The sequence below is a fragment of the Quercus lobata genome, chromosome 5, assembly GCF_001633185.2.
Source record: "Quercus lobata isolate SW786 chromosome 5, ValleyOak3.0 Primary Assembly, whole genome shotgun sequence".
Classification (NCBI taxonomy): domain Eukaryota; kingdom Viridiplantae; phylum Streptophyta; class Magnoliopsida; order Fagales; family Fagaceae; genus Quercus; species Quercus lobata.
In genome coordinates, this window is record NC_044908.1 from 72,478,701 (window position 1) to 72,498,843 (window position 20,143).

General features: G+C 32.1%; 2 protein-coding genes across 2 annotated transcripts; one reads left to right on the forward strand and one right to left on the reverse strand.

Annotated features, from left to right (window-relative positions):
- The first annotated feature begins 756 nt into the window (after window positions 1-756).
- On the forward strand, window positions 757-2,783 carry LOC115992970 (putative pectate lyase 2). The gene is made up of 4 exons (XM_031117224.1): window positions 757-1,476; window positions 1,943-2,046; window positions 2,126-2,264; window positions 2,390-2,783. The coding sequence occupies exons 1-4, from the start codon at window positions 757-759 to the stop codon at window positions 2,606-2,608; spliced, it is 1,182 nt and encodes a 393-aa protein (XP_030973084.1). The 3' UTR covers window positions 2,609-2,783.
- Window positions 2,784-3,372: 589 nt separating this feature from the next.
- On the reverse strand, window positions 3,373-4,952 carry LOC115992184. The gene is made up of 3 exons (XM_031116273.1): window positions 4,027-4,952; window positions 3,740-3,784; window positions 3,373-3,643 (listed from the first exon to the last, which is right to left on the reverse strand). Exons 1-3 carry the CDS (start codon window positions 4,886-4,888, stop codon window positions 3,516-3,518), a joined length of 1,035 nt encoding a protein of 344 aa, XP_030972133.1. The 5' UTR covers window positions 4,889-4,952; the 3' UTR covers window positions 3,373-3,515.
- Window positions 4,953-20,143: the final 15,191 nt, after the last annotated feature.

Sequence of the window (20,143 nt, forward strand, 5' to 3'; positions counted from 1 at the left end):
GTGCGTGGTGCATCTTTCTATATAGAAATAGGAAGTAGATATTCTCAATGTTTAATATTTGACCACTGCTATTTTTGGCACTAAACCCTAAATCTTGTTTCCAATATTTTAATTTAAGTTGACATAATTTTTGCCCTGATATATCAATCATGGTCCATTGAGTGTTCGATTTGACTTTCCAAAAAATACAAAGCAGCAAGCCCCTTAGTGAAAGGGAACTCCATGTTGATGCAAATAAAGGAAATTACCGTTGAAGGTTGAGACAGATCGTAGAAGGATCAACACGTGGACATGCAAATATTGAAAACACATAACTCCGAGCTCCCACGTCTTTATAATTTATCTTTTTTTAGAGAGTAATAATAATACTAATTGTAATCGTATTCATTATTTGAAACCAAATTCCCCAGCTTTGTATATATACAAATTATTGACATTTCTGGTCAGTGCATAATATATTTCTAAGCCTACCCCCGAAAATTCCTCCCTATATATTTGTAGATATGCATGGAATACAATTATAATATTCAATTAAAAAAAAAACTCAAGACTCGTATATTTTCTATGATATCTATGGGACAAGTCGGCCAAGCTAAGCTCGTGCACCCACGTTTATTTTGGTGGCCAAAATCATACCAAATTAACAAATATAAATTCATCCCCTAAATCGTGTGCACCAACTTCTCTACATCAACACCTATTTATATTTCTCTCTTTGTCCCACCTACTTCATTGTCTCACACATACAATATAGCCATGGCCTCCCTATCCCTTCTCTTACTATTGCTTTCATGTTCTCTAACACACATTGCTTCAATCTCAGAATCAAATAACTCCCCAACACCTTTGAGCTATGCCCCCACTACTAATTCCTTGCCCACAAACAAAATTACGAATGTAATAGACGCATGTTGGCGCACCAAATCAAATTGGGCCTCAAATCGCGGTGCTTTAGCAGATTGTGCTGTAGGCTATGGCAAAGATGCAATAGGAGGGAAATATGGTGCAATATACGTAGTCACAACAGCTGAAGATGACCCTGTAAATCCAAAACCAGGCACACTTCGATATGGTGTTATCCAAACAAAACCTCTTTGGATCATTTTTGCCAAGGACATGGCCATTACACTCAAGAATGAGCTCATTATGAATAGTTACAAGACCATAGATGGAAGAGGAGCTAAAGTTAAGATTGCATACGGGCCATGCATTACAGTGCAAGGTGTTAGCCATGTTATAATACATGGGATTAGTATTCATGATTGTAAGCCTGGGAAATCTGGACTTGTTAGGAGTAGTCCAACACATGTTGGACATCGTCGAGGCTCAGATGGAGATGCCATTTCCATATTTGCATCTTCATATGTTTGGGTCGACCATTGCTTTCTTTCCCATTGCACTGATGGCCTTATTGACATAATTCATGCTTCAACTGCCGTCACAATCTCTAACAACTACTTCTCCCAGCATAATAAAGTATGGTGATAACATTTTCCTTTCACTATATTGGTTCACTTTTAAAACTTTGAGTCCTAAGGTCAATGGGTCTCACCTCCACGTACCTTAAGGTGGCCTAATTTCTGGGGCTCGACCCCAGTAGTTTCAGTTTAAAAAGGGGAAAAATGGTCAGGCAGCTAGTTATACTTAGGGTTAGCCTTTTTTTTCTTTTTTTCTAGAATTTTTTTTTTTTTTTATATGCATTTAAATGAAAGGGGGATCCCAAATTTCGAACCCTGAACATCTTCATAAAAAAACGTTAGAAAGTGTCAATTGATTTAAAAATCATTGGTTCCTAGAATGTCTTAGAATTTGATGAGAAACCTATCCCTGCCTTGAAAAAACATATATTAGTACCACCATGAGCTCCATCATCAACTTAAGTTTACTTTCTAAATAGGTTTTATTTGGATTATATGTAACTAAATATTGATTGCGCTTGCAGGTGATGCTACTTGGACACAATGATAATTTCACTGCAGATAAAATTATGAGAATTACAATAGCCTTTAACCATTTTGGCGCTGGCCTTGTACAAAGGATGCCAAGGTGAGGGAGACTATTTTTATGATTTCCAAAAGTTAAAAGTAGTCACATTATTCTCATATCAATTATGTGAATATTGCAGGATCAGGTTTGGATATGCCCATGTAGCCAACAATAAATATGAAGAATGGCGTATGTATGCTATTGGTGGCAGTTCTAATCCAACCATCTTCAGTGAAGGAAACTATTTTGTAGCTTCTAATCTTCGCTTTTCCAATCAGGTAACAAAATGAGGAAGATGTCCACTAAAACCTTTGGAAGCAACTAGCGAGTGATTTATTCGAAATGATATAGATGTGTTTAATTGCTTTAGATTTTCTTAGGGCATCTCTTTCTTGTATGATAGGTTACAAAGAGAGAAGCAAGCAATGGATGGAAGAATTGGAAATGGAGGTCTTCTAAGGATGTATTTCTCAATGGTGCTTATTTTGTTCAATCTGGGTGGGGAAATTGCGATCCATACTACTCTCAAGCTCAATCATTTGTGGTTGCTAATGGATTAATGGTGCCTGCTCTGACTTCTAGTGCTGGTCCTTTGAAATGTGCATATGATAAAGCTTGTTAATTTGGCTAAGTATTTTTGTTACAACCTTTTTCCTACCTTCCTCCCTGAAGTAATATACAATAAGCTTCATTGAAGCATGTAAAACATTTAGCACTCGAGAGTAATTGGAAGGGAACGTGTATCTGAAGGCTTGTAATCAATCATAAATATCATTTTGAGACTATCCAAAATAAGTTCCAAGTCAATAGATTATTGATGTAAAAACCTTTTACCAAATATATATATTTTGGTGAAAATTATTCACCACTACGGGGTAGTGGCCTCTCATCTCACATGAATGGAAAACTTTATCATGAATTTATTTAAAGCAAACCATTATTATGTGAGAAAGGAATCAAATCGTCTCTCAATCTATTTTACTGTTAAGATTTTATACTTTGTACTTTGCAATGCACATGGTATCGCGTCATTTAAGTTTGAAATGATGTGATTCTAAATACAACTTTATATCTATAATATTTAATTTAAACTATGTTTTTTTTTAATATAAAAAGAAGAAACTATTGTTCGTGAAGTATTGATTATTATAGACATTGTGACAAAATCAAATGGACATGTGCCATTACTCTGCTGATCCCTGCTATGCATTTGAATTGAAGGTTGATTGAAATTATTGTATGATATCAAGCAAAGATAGATTCGCACCTGCCTCCTTCTCTTTTTACAGATCTTCATTAAATCTTTCACTTTTGAGTCAACATATATATTAATTATGAAGGATGCATGAGAAAAAGAGGCATAAATTGTAGCTAATAACTGTAAAATTAAAGCAAAATCATGTGCTCCCTTAATAATTTAATATAGACAAAGAAACAGAAGCCATCAAAACATACATGTTAAAAGTGTAAAAGCAATCAAAAAAATTAAGAAATGAAAAGAAAGGTATTTGGTTAAACGGCGAATGTCTTCAGAAAAGCCTGTTCTCGTTGCTTTGAACCCCACATGTTACTGGTGCCTTGGCTCTCACTTTCTTCAAGTACCATACTCCACCTACAACTCCTAAGGCCCCAGCAGCTGAAACTGCAGTTACTGTCCCTGCACAATAAGAAAAACATAATACAAGTCAATAATTCCTTCACATAATTCAAGCCCTTTACTTTTGAATTCTTGTATCAAATTTCAATCCATCACCTGCAATAACACCAACCCTCCTATTATGCCCAGAAACGCTATGATCTGCACAAGGGTATCTAAGTTAATTTACATCAAATAAAGGGTATCGAATTTGATAACATACAGAGGGTCACGTCATACAAAATTTTAAATGGCATTCACTAGACACATGTTTAGATTTGTAATGTTTAATCTAAATCATGAAATAGATCTATTTCAAATAAATCATCCTAATTGGAACTGATATATATCTACCATGAAATTTCTAATTAGATGCAGTTTGTTCTCAAAAACCTTGAGCATACCTTGACAATAAGTAGTAACATTTCTTTCCTCACATAGGCACAGGAAATTCTGTGTCTGAGTGTCAAATCCACAAGTCCCTCCTCCCTTCACCCTATCTTGACACTGAAGGCAACGTGTGGTAACCGGAATATCAAAATCAACCCTAATCCCATATTCAGGGACTTGATCATATGGTTGTGGAGAACCAATATCTTTCCAGTACACACTAGTATAGCTTGCACAATACTTAAGCATTAGCCTCAGAGATTCAGTGGCTTTAGGATAGTAAGAACAGCAAGAAGTACTCCCACTCAATGCAGAGGGACACTGCGGTAAGTGCCTGCAAAGATAACTAGCACTGTCACAAGACGAGTCACACCGGTCAGGGAAGTGTTCACAAAAGATAGGCTTTGGTTGAATGATCACATCATCTTCACTACAATTGAAGAATAGGTATTCATTCTGAGGCGAGAGAGAGAAGTGCGTGCTTGTGTCAAGGCTAAATGGCCTTGTTGGACGAAATTTTTCGGTGTCTTGGCAATTCCACATGAACGGATCAGTGAGCAAAATGTGACGCTCAGAATAGCTCACATTTCGAACTGGGTATCTCCCAGAAGGTGTTCTGAGCTCAAGTTTTCCAGAATCTGAACAGACAAGAATGTGTCTGTAATAAGGGCTTCCACAACCATCATCAATGCCAAAAGGGTATTTGATAGGAATATCTCCACAAGTGGTTCTACAATGGATGGCTTGGGCTGTTGTGAGGCTTAGAAATGGAAGCTGAACAAGTAGAATGATTAAGAAAAAGAAAGAACATGTAGAAGGTGGTCTATTTTCTGATAGGTGTGATCTGCAGATGAAGATAGAACCCATGAGAGACATGATAGAGGTTTAGAATCTGGTTCCCGTGAAAAATTTTTATGATTTAAGAGAAACAGTCGGATGAGTAAAGTGATGTCTTATGGACACAGAAAGAATCTCTAGGTGCTACTTTAATCTTTCTCTTTTTTCCACTTTTTCTTTAGTATTCTTTTAGGCATTTTTGTGATTTTTTATTATCTTCATTTTGGTGCTTTTGCTTTCTGGTTTAAGAAGGTTGGAAGCAAGTGATAATGAGTATGTGTGAACTTTAGAGGCAGATGGTCTAACATTCTTGATTCCTTTGCTTGATTGAGCCTTTTCTTTTGTTGAGAACAAAAACAGATCCTAGGGAAGATGAGTTCAATAAATTTATGTGAACTAACATGTCTCATTCGCCACATTCACTTTGTTTTGAGTTCTGACCCAACATAATATAATGCGATTAGCCTCCCATACCTACGCCAATAGGAGGAAATAAAGGAACAGTTTCACTATGAAAGTGTAGATTCCTCAAACTCAAATCCTGGGGTCTCGTTGAAACTAGAGATTTGCTCGGTTGTTAAGATTTTTAATTCTTATGAATTTAAGATTTTTATGAATTCAAATTACCATTCAATAAGGCTCTTAAAAACTAGCTTAATCCCATAAAAAAATAATAAAATAAAAAACTAACTAAAGAAATTTTAAATTAAATTTATGTTTAAGAGAGAGGAAAAAAAATCACCTCGCAATTGGTGAGTCCTAATAAATAATTAATAAACATTTGTTAAAGTATGCCTTAGGGCACCTATTTAAGAGCATTTATTACTCTATTTTCCTACATCAATTTTTTTTTTTCTTTTTTGAGAAACTTCCTACTTTTCTACCTATTTTTTAGAAGCAGTAAATACTTCTTTTTGTTTTTTCTTTTTTTTGGTGCTGAGATTAGAAGCAGTATATACTCTACTGACAATCAAACAGCCAACACATTTTTTATATGTTTAATGACAAAACTATTAAACCTCTTTTAAATTTTCTTTGTTTACCCCATATGGCCATTCCCATCATTTTACAATATGTGTATAGTATGCAACAACAACCAAAAAAAAAAAAATGCAAACTCTCCTCACACCTAGTTCAATCAAACTTTGGCTTCCTCAGACTGATAGATGAGAGAAGTAGCTAGAGTGGTTGAAGTCAATTTAGGGAGGAAAATCGAGTAAAACTCATGGCTAGGTGAGTTGCACCTTTTCAGGCCACTATCAATCTTCATTCTTCAGTACCATAGGAAAATCTCAAATTGCCAAGCTTTACTTCAATTGAGATCGACTTGCCAATGATAGCATGATAGTGATTTTCGTTGTCTTTTATGACAGGTTTAGATAGAGAGGGTGTTGATTTTTTTGGCTAACTTTGAGAGAAATGAGGAGAAGAGTATTTTTGTCCCCTTTCTAAATAAATGGCTTCTCAAATAGATTTTCTAATTTCTAAGAAAGTGGACTCTACTCTTCATAAACGAGATGACATTAAGTACTTCATAAACGTGATGACATTAAATTCTTACTTTATCATGTTATAGAAGAAATTATTTAGTCTTTCTAGAGAACAACGTTAGTTAACCTAATAGTCCTTCCAGAACCTTCCAAGTCCTTCCATTCAATAATATAATACCATGTATTCAATTTAATTGAATAAAATTCATGTAACAATTCCTATCAATAACCCAATAAAAAAATAAATTATATAAAAATAAATAAAAATATTCACCGTCATGGTAAAGAGAGTGAATTAATTCTCTAATAAAAGCCCTACCTACTCTTTTAAGATGGGCTTGGGCTTACATTTTAACAAAAGAAATGAACAAGTTTGGACAAGATTAGAACTTTAAAAACCATTTCTTCTCTCTCACCGTTTTACTTACTGAGCACGATCCGAACCTAAGGCTTAAGCTAAAGTTTAAGGATTCATTAAATCATCTTATTGTCTGATTTAAAGTTGCTAATTACCCATTGATACAACTATTTAATTAGGTGACCTTCCTCTTTGATTGACATTTAAACAGAATTAAACATTAGAAGGGACATTATTTTATGCATAAATAAAATAACAATCATAGCTGGGAGAGGCATTGTTCATGCAAAGAAAAAGATACCATCACGGTGTAAAGGTTCAATACAAGCACAAATGATACGAGCACAAATGGGTGTAACAGTAAGACCCAAAAAGAGAACTTGAGCTAGACCCATATTAAGACGAAGTACCAAAAATGAAACCACTTCACTACCAAGGCAGAGCAAAAGCCCAAGCCCTCTACAGTACGCTCCATGTCCAGTCAGAAAGGCACCCATCTGTGGGCCTACAGGAGCCCTGATAATAGTGGGGGTCCTGTGGGATGGGAATAAGGTACACCCTTTTCTTTTCTTTTTTCTTTTTTCTTTTTTTTTAGATAAGATGATATTTTAAATTTATCTCATCCATTCTATAATGATTGTTTATTTTCAAAAAAAAAAAAAATTGATTGTTTTTTATCATTATACTAAAACACCAATTGATTTTTCGTGTAAGTAAAAATCAAAATATAGATTTTTTATTTAATGACAAGAAACTTTATCTATTAAGTTATCTAAAATCTATAATCGCAAATTCTCCAAATCTAGTATTTTACCACTAGTGATTGCAAATCTTTGCAGTATTAATTATGTTTTATGTTTCTTATTATAATAATCATGCTAATAATGTTCCTTTTTTTCATTCATTTACATACTTGGGTTCGTATTGCTTGCTTTGCTATATTGCTATACTACCCGTGTATCTACAAGGATCAAATATCAGAATCATCCATGAGTCCCTTTCCCAATTACATTACTTTAGTCTTTATGACTTCATTATTGACTATCACAATATATTGGCCACTTCCACAAGACTTCCATTTCACACGGTTTCTGTGGGCATTCTCCTAGAATTCTTTCTTTCTTTTATTTATTTATTTATTTTTCTTACCTGTCCTTTCAAGAAATTTTCTTTTTGTGATTTGCATCATGTACTTCATATTCATGACCTTTTTTTTTTCCTTTTCTTTTTTCTTTTTTCCTTAACTTGCACTTAGGACACCTCATTTGGCTCAACAAATGGGTAAACAAATAAGCCATTCAATTAGTGAGGAAGTAGAGAGAAAATCAAACCTATCCATGATTATAAAACCTCACCAACTTCAGTATAAAGCATATACTTTTCAAAATAAGATTATAAAATAAGTAATGTCATTTGTCTAAACGTTTTCCTCATTCAACACTTTTTAGTTTTATTTCCCTCCCTTTTTAGTGTTAAAGCTTTGATTATGGTCATGGGCCTTTTTCTACTATCACTTAATTGTCGCTATCCATGCATTGCACAAATGTACCAATAGTCAAGTTCTTTGTGACAGCCTGAATTGTTACGGCAAACAAATGTCATTTTAATCTATGCAAAGCAAAAGGAAGCTCAAACAAGTTTGTCTAGTAATGGCCACCAAGAAATAATACCAAAGACTTTATATTAACGCGGTTTGCGTGAACAACTTACAATCTTTTTAAAAAGGAACCAAAATGCGAAATGTCCAAGCACTTTGTTTGACAATTACCAAAGGATTTGAGAGGCAGTGAACATATACATAGGCTTATTATTTTAGTTGAATAGTTTGGTCTAAAAAGAAAGCCTTCATACATTGACAAATCTGCAAAAACTTTAGAGGATACCATAAAATTAAGAACTCAAAAAAAAAAAAAAAAAAAAAAAAAAAGATACCATAAAATTAAAAATAAATAAAAAAACTAGAAAGTTTATGGAAATCACTCTAAAATGAAATGATCAACATTGTCACACGAAAGAAAGTCATGAAATTTCAAACCAGTTTCCACATATGACATGGTGTGAAAGGCATCTTCTACATGCCTCTCTCTCTTGCACTTAAGGGAAACCTTTTCTATTAAAGTCCACAGCCTTAGGCTTAATTATCTATTGAAAGTTAGAAACTCTTGGACCATTCTTTATTTTTTAGCGGTTTAACACAAAGCACACGGTCCACCCCACACCATGCCTCCAAAGTCCGAATTTCAACTTTTAGGCCCATCAATATATGGTTCTTGAAAGGGACAGTATGAACTATGAACCGACCTAGAAATTCAAGTATTTTGGCCTAAATGAAAGTAGGAATTAATAGCTTATCTTCATCTTATATAAATATCATAGAGTTTTATGGGCTAGGAGATCTTACCTTATGAATTCCGTTAGACTTCGGATTTGAATTCCCTTCTCCAACATTTTTCCAAACGAGTACCATAACCCCACTTTCATCATTTTGTCCTTCTATATTTTTTTTATCCCAAACCAATTGGTCATTTTTGTGAATATATTTACAAATAAAAAATTTGGAGGAAGTAAAATATTGGGGAGGGGCTGCTATGGTCCCCTTGATCCCACTTTCTTTTCTTTCTTTTTTTCTTTTTTTTTTTTTTTAATTATTGGTTAATATTATAACTTAATAGGTTAACAACTCCTAGTTTTACTAAGAGATTGGGCATTCAAATCTCCCACGGTAACACTATCAAATTAGCAACCAAAAAAAAGGGGAATATGTCGCTCTTCATAATTGGGTTTGGTCAAGACTCAAGAGAACAATTGGCGTATCACGATGGAAATTATTCCCACCCTATAACAAGAGAGTGTAATGGCTACCAAGCTATTACAAGATGGAGCTGGATCTAATGTTCTCTATAGTATAGTAGCTTCTATCGATTAATGAACTGAACAAGTACAAGCTTGGATGGTTGAATGATATTTAAAGCGTGTCCTTAATGAGTCATGAACTTTAAAGCTTGAGTCTTTCACTTTTTTAGCGGCCAAAATGTTGTACACTTGTACTTGCTTCAATAATATGGGGATCGTCAAGCTTTAGAATGTTAATGCAAAGGAAAAGAACTTCAAGTTTGTGATTTCTTCACCCCCCCCCCCCCCCCAAACGAGGTAGACATGCCTTGTTGTTCTCAGTGTAGCATCGAAATCAATTTTCACAAAGGGTGGGGTACCGGTAGGGGGGCTATAGTCTCAACTTTCAACCTTGTTTGAGAGACCCGAGTTGTATTTTAGCTATCTAAGCCTTTATTAGATGGGTTTCATACATTGGATTAACCTACCTTGCAAATCTTAGAGGATCAGTTTGAATTGGGTTTTCAATTAATATGTTTGTTCATATTCATTCACAACTAGTCACAAGACTCGCAACAAATGATTGCAAATAGGGTTAATTTTTTTTTCCCATACTTCTGGGGAAATTTAGGTTTGATGCTGGGTCCATAAGCAGTAATCTGAATTTTCCTCTTTTCCAATCTTTTCTCATATGATTTCAGCAAAATACTAGATAAATTTGGTAGTAAAATAGATTACATGCGTTGAGATGTATTATGTATACTACTAAATCACTTTCTATAGACGAAATTTTCTATCAACTAATTCTTATAATTTTCACTAGAAAGTTCAAGAGAGATAGAATTGGCCTTTTTTCTTTGTATGTATATAATTTCACTCATCAAACAGGGCCAAAAAAAACTTAAAAAAAACAAGGATTTGGTGCCGTTTCAAAGCAACATCCCATTATAGACAGACAGAACCAAATTGGCCTCAAGATTGATTTAGTCACATATTAACCAGGTCGCAAGGAGTGAGTAGCCCCCCCACTCAAAACATACGCAAAGCATCAAATAAGAAGCTTGCTTTCAAATAATATATATTATTGGGTCCGGTATGTTTGTGTGTGTTTGTTTTGGGGTTTGTGTGTGTGTGGTAAAAAAATAAACACGAGGACTAAAGTCAAGAACGAGTTCGCTGTCTAGTTGACAATGAATGATGGATTTCTTTTGTTTTCACTCTATATTTAAAAAAAAGGGGTAATCGTGGTTTGTTGTTTCATGTCAAATATATATATGGCGAAGACTGTGATGGTTTTGTCGGTCTCAAAGGCGTTTGAAAATTGAGAGAAATGTGTTTGAACCACGTAAATAAACAAAGGAAAATTTTGAATCAGAAGAAGCCAAAGTGGTTGAAACAAAGAACCAAAGATGACTTGTCCAATTAAAGAATTATCAAGGTGCTTTCCAGAAAAATCAGACCTTTTAAATTAAAGTTTAAGCTTTTTTTTTTTTTAAAGACAATTTCTTTTCCCCAAATAAAAATGAGTATATATCTAGTGTGGACTCATTGACTTCACATCACATAACAATAAGAGTAATACCACGCGTACTACCAGGATTCCATTAAATTTCTAAATGCACAATATTTTTCACAACTATTGAAATAGCATATATAATATCGAATATTTTTATTATCATAAGCCAGCAATGAGTCGATGTGAAAGAATAATACTCTAATTTCAACATTTGTGTATTGGCCTCACACCACATGATAATAAGAGTAATACCAAATATACTACCAGAATCCCCTCAAATTTCCAAATGCAAAAATTTGTTTTTTTCACAACTGTTGAAACATCATATTCCATATCAATAGATTTATATTATCATAAGCCAGCAATGAGTAGATTTTTTTTTTTTTTTTTTGCTGAAGCCAGCAATGAGTAGATGTGAAAGAATACTACTCTAATTACAATTAAATGTGTGCTTAACATTAGTGAAAAATAAATTGACATGATTTTGTCCCGTAGTGTGAAAGGTATCTTTAAATTATTTGTGGGTTTACGCCAACCTTCTCATCAATGCCGTTCACAGCATGGTTCTTGATGGATAGTGTGCTAATTTTTCTCTAATCCAAGCTGTCCCAACCTAACCCGTACACCAAATTCCTGTGTCATGCAAGTAAGCCACGTGGGAAGTATCACATGGTCAATGATAATCTCAGTCAACTGTCTTTTTCTTCGATGTGTGTATTTAGAAGCTTTCGTAGTTTTAGGGGGTCGGGGTGTTGACATTTTGATCGATTTACTATTTTTGATGCTCTTCCCCATGCTATATAATGCAACCTTTCATTATTATCGATATCTCTTACCCAACAAGAAAAATAAATCAATTAAAATCTGGGGGCAAATAAAAAAGAAGAGAAAACAAAGTCTCGTATCTTTAAATACTATTAATACTAGCGATTATCTTTCAACAATCACCAAGAAAATCGGTATGAACCATATGGTTGTGCTAGCTATTGTTTAAAGGCAAAAGAATAATTCACTCGGTGCTAAAGGATTTGAAATACAAGAGAGAAGCCTATTTATCCTCATAATAAGTCCGTTTTTAAATTTTAAGAGAACTATTTGTTTTATTTTTTATTCATTTTTTTTTTTCTTAATTGAAAAAAAGTAAAGATACATTGGATGAGTCTTGGGTAGTAAATAGCTAACAAGACTTGTGATATTGAGCTGCGAATGAAGAAATAATGGATGCGTCTTAATTAGATCTTTTGAAAAGAGAAAATCGCAATGAGGAATTTGTACCTGCCCTGCACTAGCTGACTAATCTAGTCAATAAATGATTAACCATTCTAAATCCTTCTTTTGGACTCGGAAACCTTGCAGTATTAATCAAGCAAGGGGTGCATCACTCACATCATTCCACAAATTCATAACATGCATTATATATCTAATGTTTAGACTTTAGAGTAATTGGTTAACATAACTTTAAAAGTTAACACTTTATTAAATACAAAACATGCTTTCACTCTTCACTTGAGAAAGAATATTTAACTTTAGGGTAAAACTTAAATACAATATTTAAGTGTTGTTCCTTAGATTCTCCTTTTAAAATTCAGCTATGTGGCTGTATTTAACTAACAATACAATTCCATCATAGAGAAAACAGCCACATGTTTGAATTTTAAGAGAGGAATTTAAGAAGTAGCACCTAAGTACTGTACTTAAGTTTTGTCTTTAACTTTAAGTTGGATCTAATTATAAAATCATTATATAAAAAACTCTAGATTGTACACGTGTTTTAGAATTTGGGGTTTTAGTTTGTAAGTTAGGTAATTACGTATTTGGTACCTATCATTTACACCATATTTTAATTTAGTTTCTAACTTTTTAATTGTGTCAATTTGGTCTCTAATCTTTTAGTGTCATGACAATTTATCTCTTTGATAGAAATTGCTGACGTGGTAAATAACCAAAATAAAAATTAATTTCCGTTGATGTGGTAATAAACTAATATTTTATTTTGGCTATTAACCACATCAATAATTTCCATCCAAGAGATAACGGAGATTAAATTGACATAGTACTAAAAGGTTAGGAATCAAATTGACACAATTGAAAAGTTAGAGACCAAATTGAAATATAATGTAAATGATATAAACCAAATACGTAGTTTATCCTAATAAGTTTAATGTTTTAATTAGGATTTTTTAGGGTTTAAGAACTTAAAGATTCTTAGGGATCTTTTAATTCAGATTAAAACACTCTATATTATTATGATCAAGTCATGCTTTAGAGTGTAGACATTAGAAAAAATTTTTTTTTCCCCGTAAAAAAAACAATCTACTAAAATCTAAAGGCTTTAAAAATCAATTTCTAAAAGAATTTGTAAAAGGAAGCTAAATTGAAAGTTGAGACGATGTATTTAAAAATGGAAAATGATCTCTCCATTTCAAATACAACTCAACTGTAAATTGACATAAGTTTTTGACTTTTGTCCCATGTATCCTTAAATGATGCCAAAGTTTTAATTCAATAGTGCATTTGGATGATCTAAGCGATAAAATAATTGAAGACAATTCACGCTTGATCACCTTATCGACATGATCTGGTAAAAAAAATGATGCTTATACACTTGTTATAGTAAAATTAAACGCCTATATTTATATTAAAAAATTGAAAACAGTATATTAAAAATAATGAGTTCATAAAAAATATATAATGAGAACTTTCATGATCGGTATCGTCCAGTAATCTATTGCAGCTTCAACAATTTGTAACAAAATTTTAAGGCCATTGAATTTGGGCATAGAGTAGCATATTACATGGTAACATTAAATCAAACTTTTATATATATATATATTCTTGTTGTGCCTTAGAATTTCAGTTGTTGTGTATACATATAATTATTTCACCATTACATATAAAAGGGGGTGCATTCAACTCAGTAGTCTCTCAAGTCGAGTCGGATTGATAGGTTGAGTTGTATTCTAAATCAAGTTCGGTTGGGTTTTAGTTGACAAAATTTTCAACTATGTTATGTTTAAGAATTTTTTTTATTATTTATTATTTTGATTTATTTCAAATTTTGGGTGTTCTTTTTAATTTATTTTGAAATTTTGAAAAAAAAAATTAATTAAAATATTAAGCTTTATTTGGATAAATTTATTTTCATCTCAAATGAGAAAGTATTGTTTTCTTAAAAATATCATATTTTTTCATCAAAGTATAGCTGTAATTTTACACAATAAAAAAAAAAATAAAGTTATTAAAATAAGCTTAACCAAGTTTACAATGAGTCTAATTGTATAAATTAGGGTAAAATACAATCATCTCTGAAGTTTGAACTATTGTCAAGCAGGTCTATGACACTTCAAAATTAGCTAATTTGATTCCTGAACCATATGCTAAATATAATGGTGTGATGTCGCAGGCAACCAAAAATAAAACCTATACTCCTAAAAATATATGTAGTAATGCGAGTAAGGATCGTTCCCACGGAAAGTATCTAGCCTAATTTTATGCTACGTGAACAAGGAGGGGGGGTGGGTTTGAGTATAATGAAAACAATTTTAAGAAAAACAATAAAGGAACAATTCAAATTAAAATATCGAAATCAATCAAGAGAACAAACCTTGGTCCAAGTCAACATCCAGCATCGGAATTTTACAACTGATCATCGATGCAAGTATATATCAATTCACACTTTGAATATTCACTGTTGGAACTATTTTCTTATCTCTCCTTAGTCATAGTTAATTAAAAAAACAAGTGATCTAATAAACCCTAACTACTAAACAACCCAAGACAAGCGCTAAAAGTTTAATCTAGTAGCAGCCTTAAGAATTAGAGAGATCGATGAAACTAAATAGCACAAACACAAGCGGTTGCATTTAATTTAGTCGAGCATTCTTTCTAAAATCTAATAATTTTTGACATAGCAAATCATTAAATCTTGATTGCTTCACAAGTTAGAGAGATCAAACAATTACGGATTTGATATCTAACCTAACAGTAGATTGCAACGAATAATAAACTAGTAGGCCTCCTAGTAATTAAACGAGACAATCATGAAAATAAGCACAGAAGAACATCCGATATTCAAAGCATAAATTGAACAATAAAAACAAATTAGATCTCACAGTTTTATTCTGAGACTTCAGTTTCTTTCGACCAAGTATAAAAGTTTAGCCACGCAAGGCCATGATGAAAATTCAAAGGAAAAAAATTAGAGAAGAGGGGAGAGAGATATGTGTGTGTCTATCTAATTCTAATTTCTCCTCCCCCTTTTACACGTTAATTCCCCATTTCCCAAGCCTACAAAATCTCCTAAAAATATTCTCAATAATAATATCCAAATCTAACTAATTAAGAAAAAATATTAAAAATAAAACAAAGTCCTAATACAACTAGGAAAGTGGTGTTTTTTAGCTGGAAATTTCTTGCACCAGATCTGGAGGCTTCCAAAAATAAACCACATCAGATACGCGTATTAGAATTTCAGGCAAAGGAACATTCCAGAACGTCAGCAGTGCAGGTGCAGCAACTTCAAGTCTGATTTTGACCTTGATGCAACCCGTATCTCTCAAAACTCAAAACATGAAAGTTGTAGAGCTTTGTCTTGGAGTTCCATAGCATCTTGAATCATCTCAATCAGAGCTTGGATGAGAGAGTTATGCCTAGACTACGAAGCGATGTCAAAGCTGTCCAGAATCGCCCAATTAGCTACGTTTTGCACTTAATGCCTCCATTTGCATCCTAAATCAAAATATAAGAATAATGAGTACATTTAAGCACCAAATAAATATAAAAAACTAAACATTAAGGGAGAAAAATATGACAATTTGCATTCTCATCATATAATAATTGCATTTCTAGGAGAATATACTTTAGGGACCAAATTGATTATTTTTTAAATATATATCATGGATTTGCTTAGCATTAGCTTAAACATCAAGAGTGCCGACTGTATTTTATGTTATAAATTATAATTATTTGTTTAATTATTGATTTAAATAATTGAAAATTGAACCCAAATTTTTTTTTTTATTAAATCTGAAAAAAATGGTCCCAAGCTGATAACTCAACCTAACCTAACACAATGATATTTTCCAATTTAAAAAGGTTGAAATAACTTTCGATACGAAATTGACTCCTAACTTTGGATTAAGTTGACAAAAATTCTAAATTTAATATAACTTAACCTATGTGCACCTCTGATTACATTGAGTTTTTCTTTGTCGTGGAAAGAAAAATGAGTAAAAGAAGATGGCGGAGGAGAGAAATGTACAACCCTGATTTTTTTTTTTTCTAACCTTAATCATTTACATTTTTTTTTAAATCCAAAAAAAAAAAAAAAAAATCTGGATCTAGATACAGAAATCAATTATCAGAAAGTCAAATTCATGCATTGATGAGTTCATTGGAGGCTCTTCAAATATTCAAATTTTGAAGTAAATTGACTCGTCTGATAATTTTGTCATTTTTCTTCAAGCACGTTGGTTGGTGGGGAAGTACTTTTCTTCAAGTGAAAAAAAAAAATAAAACTGGGGATGCCATTCCTTTAATTCAAACCCAACTACCATGAAGCTTCAGAAAGAAAATGCGTACACAAAGAGGCTTAAATTTGACAATACAGAATCAGGTCGCAGAGGAAATAAAACTTGGGTACCTAAAGAAACCACCAAAAGTCACTCATATTAAAGCCATTGTTAAAATGCACACGTTGTAAACCTGCCTTTTTTTGTCAAAGAAAATGAACAAAGCACGACTTTACTCTTCTTTTCTTTGCTTTTCTTTTGGATCTCTTGATTCTCTATTTGAATTGTCACTATTCATTTCTTCTAAACCTTTTTCCCTTAACTTTGGGCGCCGTATGTTTGAAGTTTGAACAGATTCTGAGGAAAGAAGAGAAACCTACTAACTTTTCCCTACTATTTCCCTTTTGTGCACCAATTTCCTAATAAGACAATGTTGCATGCATGGAAAAGTTCTTCAATAATTGATGGATTCTAATTTTCAAGTCCAATGTATGAGTTTGGCTTATCAGCAAAACAATTGGGATAAGTTAAAGACAAATATTGTTCACACTGATGACATGTTGTGATTAGAATTATATGATTTTCATACAAAGATAAAATTAAAATGTTATAAATCTAATAATTCATCCAGTATCACATCAATTAAAATTTTAAATGATGTTACACTTTGTATGTTGTTAAATTCATTAAATAAAATTTTAACAGCAAGATAAAGAGTATTTTGTTTCGGGTCGATTATCAACATTATTTTGTTAGCACGAATCTCAATATATCACCTTAATAGTTGTGAAAAAGATTATAAAATTTTTCGAGTAGGTATAAGTGCATCCACTCTTTCAAATTAATCCAATGGTCAAAATTAGGCCGACATTTTTTCTTGACCAAGAGAGAGATGTTCAAAGGTTTGATGTTTAAGTTTCCTACAAAAGTCTAAAACAAGAAAATTAAGATCTTTCCTACAAAATAAAACTCTTATTGGTCAAAGGTAAACAAAGGAAGCTACCATTAATTTTTATTGGTTGGGGTTACTCTACAAACCATCACCTTCCCTCTTCAACAATTTTCAAAAGAAACATTAAATAGAATTGAAGGGAGTAAAGCAAAAGTACGTCAGAAGAGATTGAAAAACCAGGTGTAACAGAAAGAAAAAAAATATTAAACTTATAAATAAAGACAAAATTAGCAGTATTATCACCAAGATTTCTGGGATTAGTCTAATCATGGTACAGTAATTTTCACCGTTAGAATGGTACACCGCAAACGAGTTACTTGAAGACAAAACCTCAAATAATTAAGAGTATTAAACAAAGAGGCAGTTTTGTAAATAAGCATTAAATCTCATAGCATGCTTAAAGACTTTTATAAATAGTTTAAACTTATAAATCTTATTTTACTACCTTACGGTCTATGAACATTATCCTAGACCTTGAAAGTCGAAGTTCATTTACATAAAATACATTATTTTAGTAAAGAATTGGTATACACATCTTCACTCATTTCTTAGTAATTAATAGGCTTAATCTAGTTACCTTAGAAGTTGTATTTTTTTTTTTTTTTTAGGTGGACTTCAGATGATTACCTTTTAGAAGTTAGAATAATCATTTTGAGGTGGGTTTGGGATGAATATATATAAAGCATTTTCTATTAATTTCCTTCATCACTTTGTAAAAAATCACCCAAAAAAATTCTCAATTCTGCGTTTAAATAGATAATAGCTTCAGCCCAAAAAATAGATAACAATAAACTGCGAAGTGGAAAATGAAGGGCAGCTTGTTTGAGAACGTTTGTTCACCTTTCGATTTAATGAACCACTTTAATTAAAGTTTAATTTTTAGATTTGATTGCTTAATAAAACAACCATCTACATAAATTTAACTGAAAATTTTCCCAAAAAAAAAAAAAAAAACACTTGATATAATCTAAAGTAAGTCACCAAATATGGCATGAATGAAATCATTAACAACCCTCTGAAACATCCATTTTTTTTTAATATAAAAGAAAAAGGTAAGTCAATTATTATTACTATAAAAATCAGTATGGAATACAATCTACAAATCAGGTGGTAATTCTTTTAACAAATCATAAAATTAATAGATAAAACTGCTCTGAAATATCCTGTGATAGAACTATAAACCTTTCTTGCAAAATAACCAATTAAAAAATCACCTTTTTTTTTAGTGGAAGTCCAATTTAAATTCAGATAAACCAAGTTTGCAAGCTGGGAAATGTTAGTCTAAAAGTCAAATGCAAATTAATAACATTGTTTATTTAAATAAAGTGTGAAATGCTTTAGTAACTTGTGAGAGAAACTTGAATTTGGCTGATGATGACATTACACAATAATATAGGCTCCTTCAAACATTTATAATAAAACAAACGTCGTGTAAAGAAGAAAAGTAAGTTATCCATTCAAGAAAGAATGGTAGAAAAGGGTTCGTATAAAGCCGGGGCAATTTAAGATAAGAACTTTAAATTTTCGTGGATAATGATAATGACCAGTGGTGTCATCTACAGAAACCTTATCATAAAATTTATGGCGAACTAACTTATGGCGAGCTATGAACTTGATGCTTCCCCAAGCTTTGATTACAATAGATGAGTTTTGTACCTTAACTGACATATTATGGTGTTTTGAATAAAAATTTTTAAGGTTTAAAATTTCTATTCATTGTAACTTTTAAATTATTTAAAAAGAAAAAAAATATATGTATAAAAGAAATTGGATGGTATGCATTTAGATCTCACCAAGCCAATTATAATCTTAAAAAAGAAGTGGGAAAAGGATTACATGAAATAAGTGCAAAAAAAAAATTTTATATATATATAGGAGTACTTTTGTGTCACATGTGCACCAAAAAACTAACATTTCATTAATAGGTTAGGTTTAAGTTACATATAGTGTAATTTTTATTTATTTTTTAAATTATCATTTGAAAGGAATTCATTTCATGTTTAAAATTAATGATCTGTTTAGATTGAGGAGAAAGGAGAGGGAGTAGAGTAAAGTAGAGTAGATTTAGCCTAAAATTAACCTATTTTTAGCTAACTTTACTCTACTCTCCTCCACTCCTCTTTCCCCCTCTCAATCCAAACAAGCCCTAACTTATACAAATCAAGTGTATAAAACAATGTTATTAATTCCATGTCGGTGCCTTTTTCGGTTTGTCTATTGGAATTTGGAATGGGTATTTAGGTATCGGTTAATTCTAGCATACCGTTTTGGGATTACCGCTAATATATATAATACTCATATTAACTCATCATTAATGAAATATAATAATAATAATCAAATCCAATCAACATAGTTTTAGGTTATTTTGTATATAAAAAAAAAAAAAAAAAATGACCAAATTGGTATTTGAACATAATGAACCAAAATCACTAATCAAAATTGGACGAAATGACCTAGATTTTAGTCTGAGATGGAATGAGGAGTTTTTTCATTCCGATTTTCTTAATAATACAATAATTTCTATTCGTTCTAGTAAGAACAAAATGGAATCCAAAACTATAGTATAAACTACCACGTCATTTAGAATTTTAAATAATGTGACAATTTGTATACTATTTTTTTTTATAACAGTCTGT

Excerpts from the sequence above, each read along its gene's own strand:
- LOC115992970 (XM_031117224.1), top strand. The coding sequence starts at position 757 with ATGGCCTCCCTATCCCTTCTCTTACTATTGCTTTCATGTTCTCTAACA. Across the intron at positions 2,047-2,125 it reads CTTGTACAAAGGATGCCAAG|GATCAGGTTTGGATATGCCC; the intron begins GTGAGGGAGACT and ends TGAATATTGCAG. Across the intron at positions 2,265-2,389 it reads ATCTTCGCTTTTCCAATCAG|GTTACAAAGAGAGAAGCAAG; the intron begins GTAACAAAATGA and ends CTTGTATGATAG.
- LOC115992184 (XM_031116273.1), bottom strand. The coding sequence starts at position 4,888 with ATGTCTCTCATGGGTTCTATCTTCATCTGCAGATCACACCTATCAGAA. Across the intron at positions 3,785-4,026 it reads TGTTACTACTTATTGTCAAG|ATCATAGCGTTTCTGGGCAT; the intron begins GTATGCTCAAGG and ends ACCCTTGTGCAG. Across the intron at positions 3,644-3,739 it reads GAGGGTTGGTGTTATTGCAG|GGACAGTAACTGCAGTTTCA; the intron begins GTGATGGATTGA and ends CTTATTGTGCAG.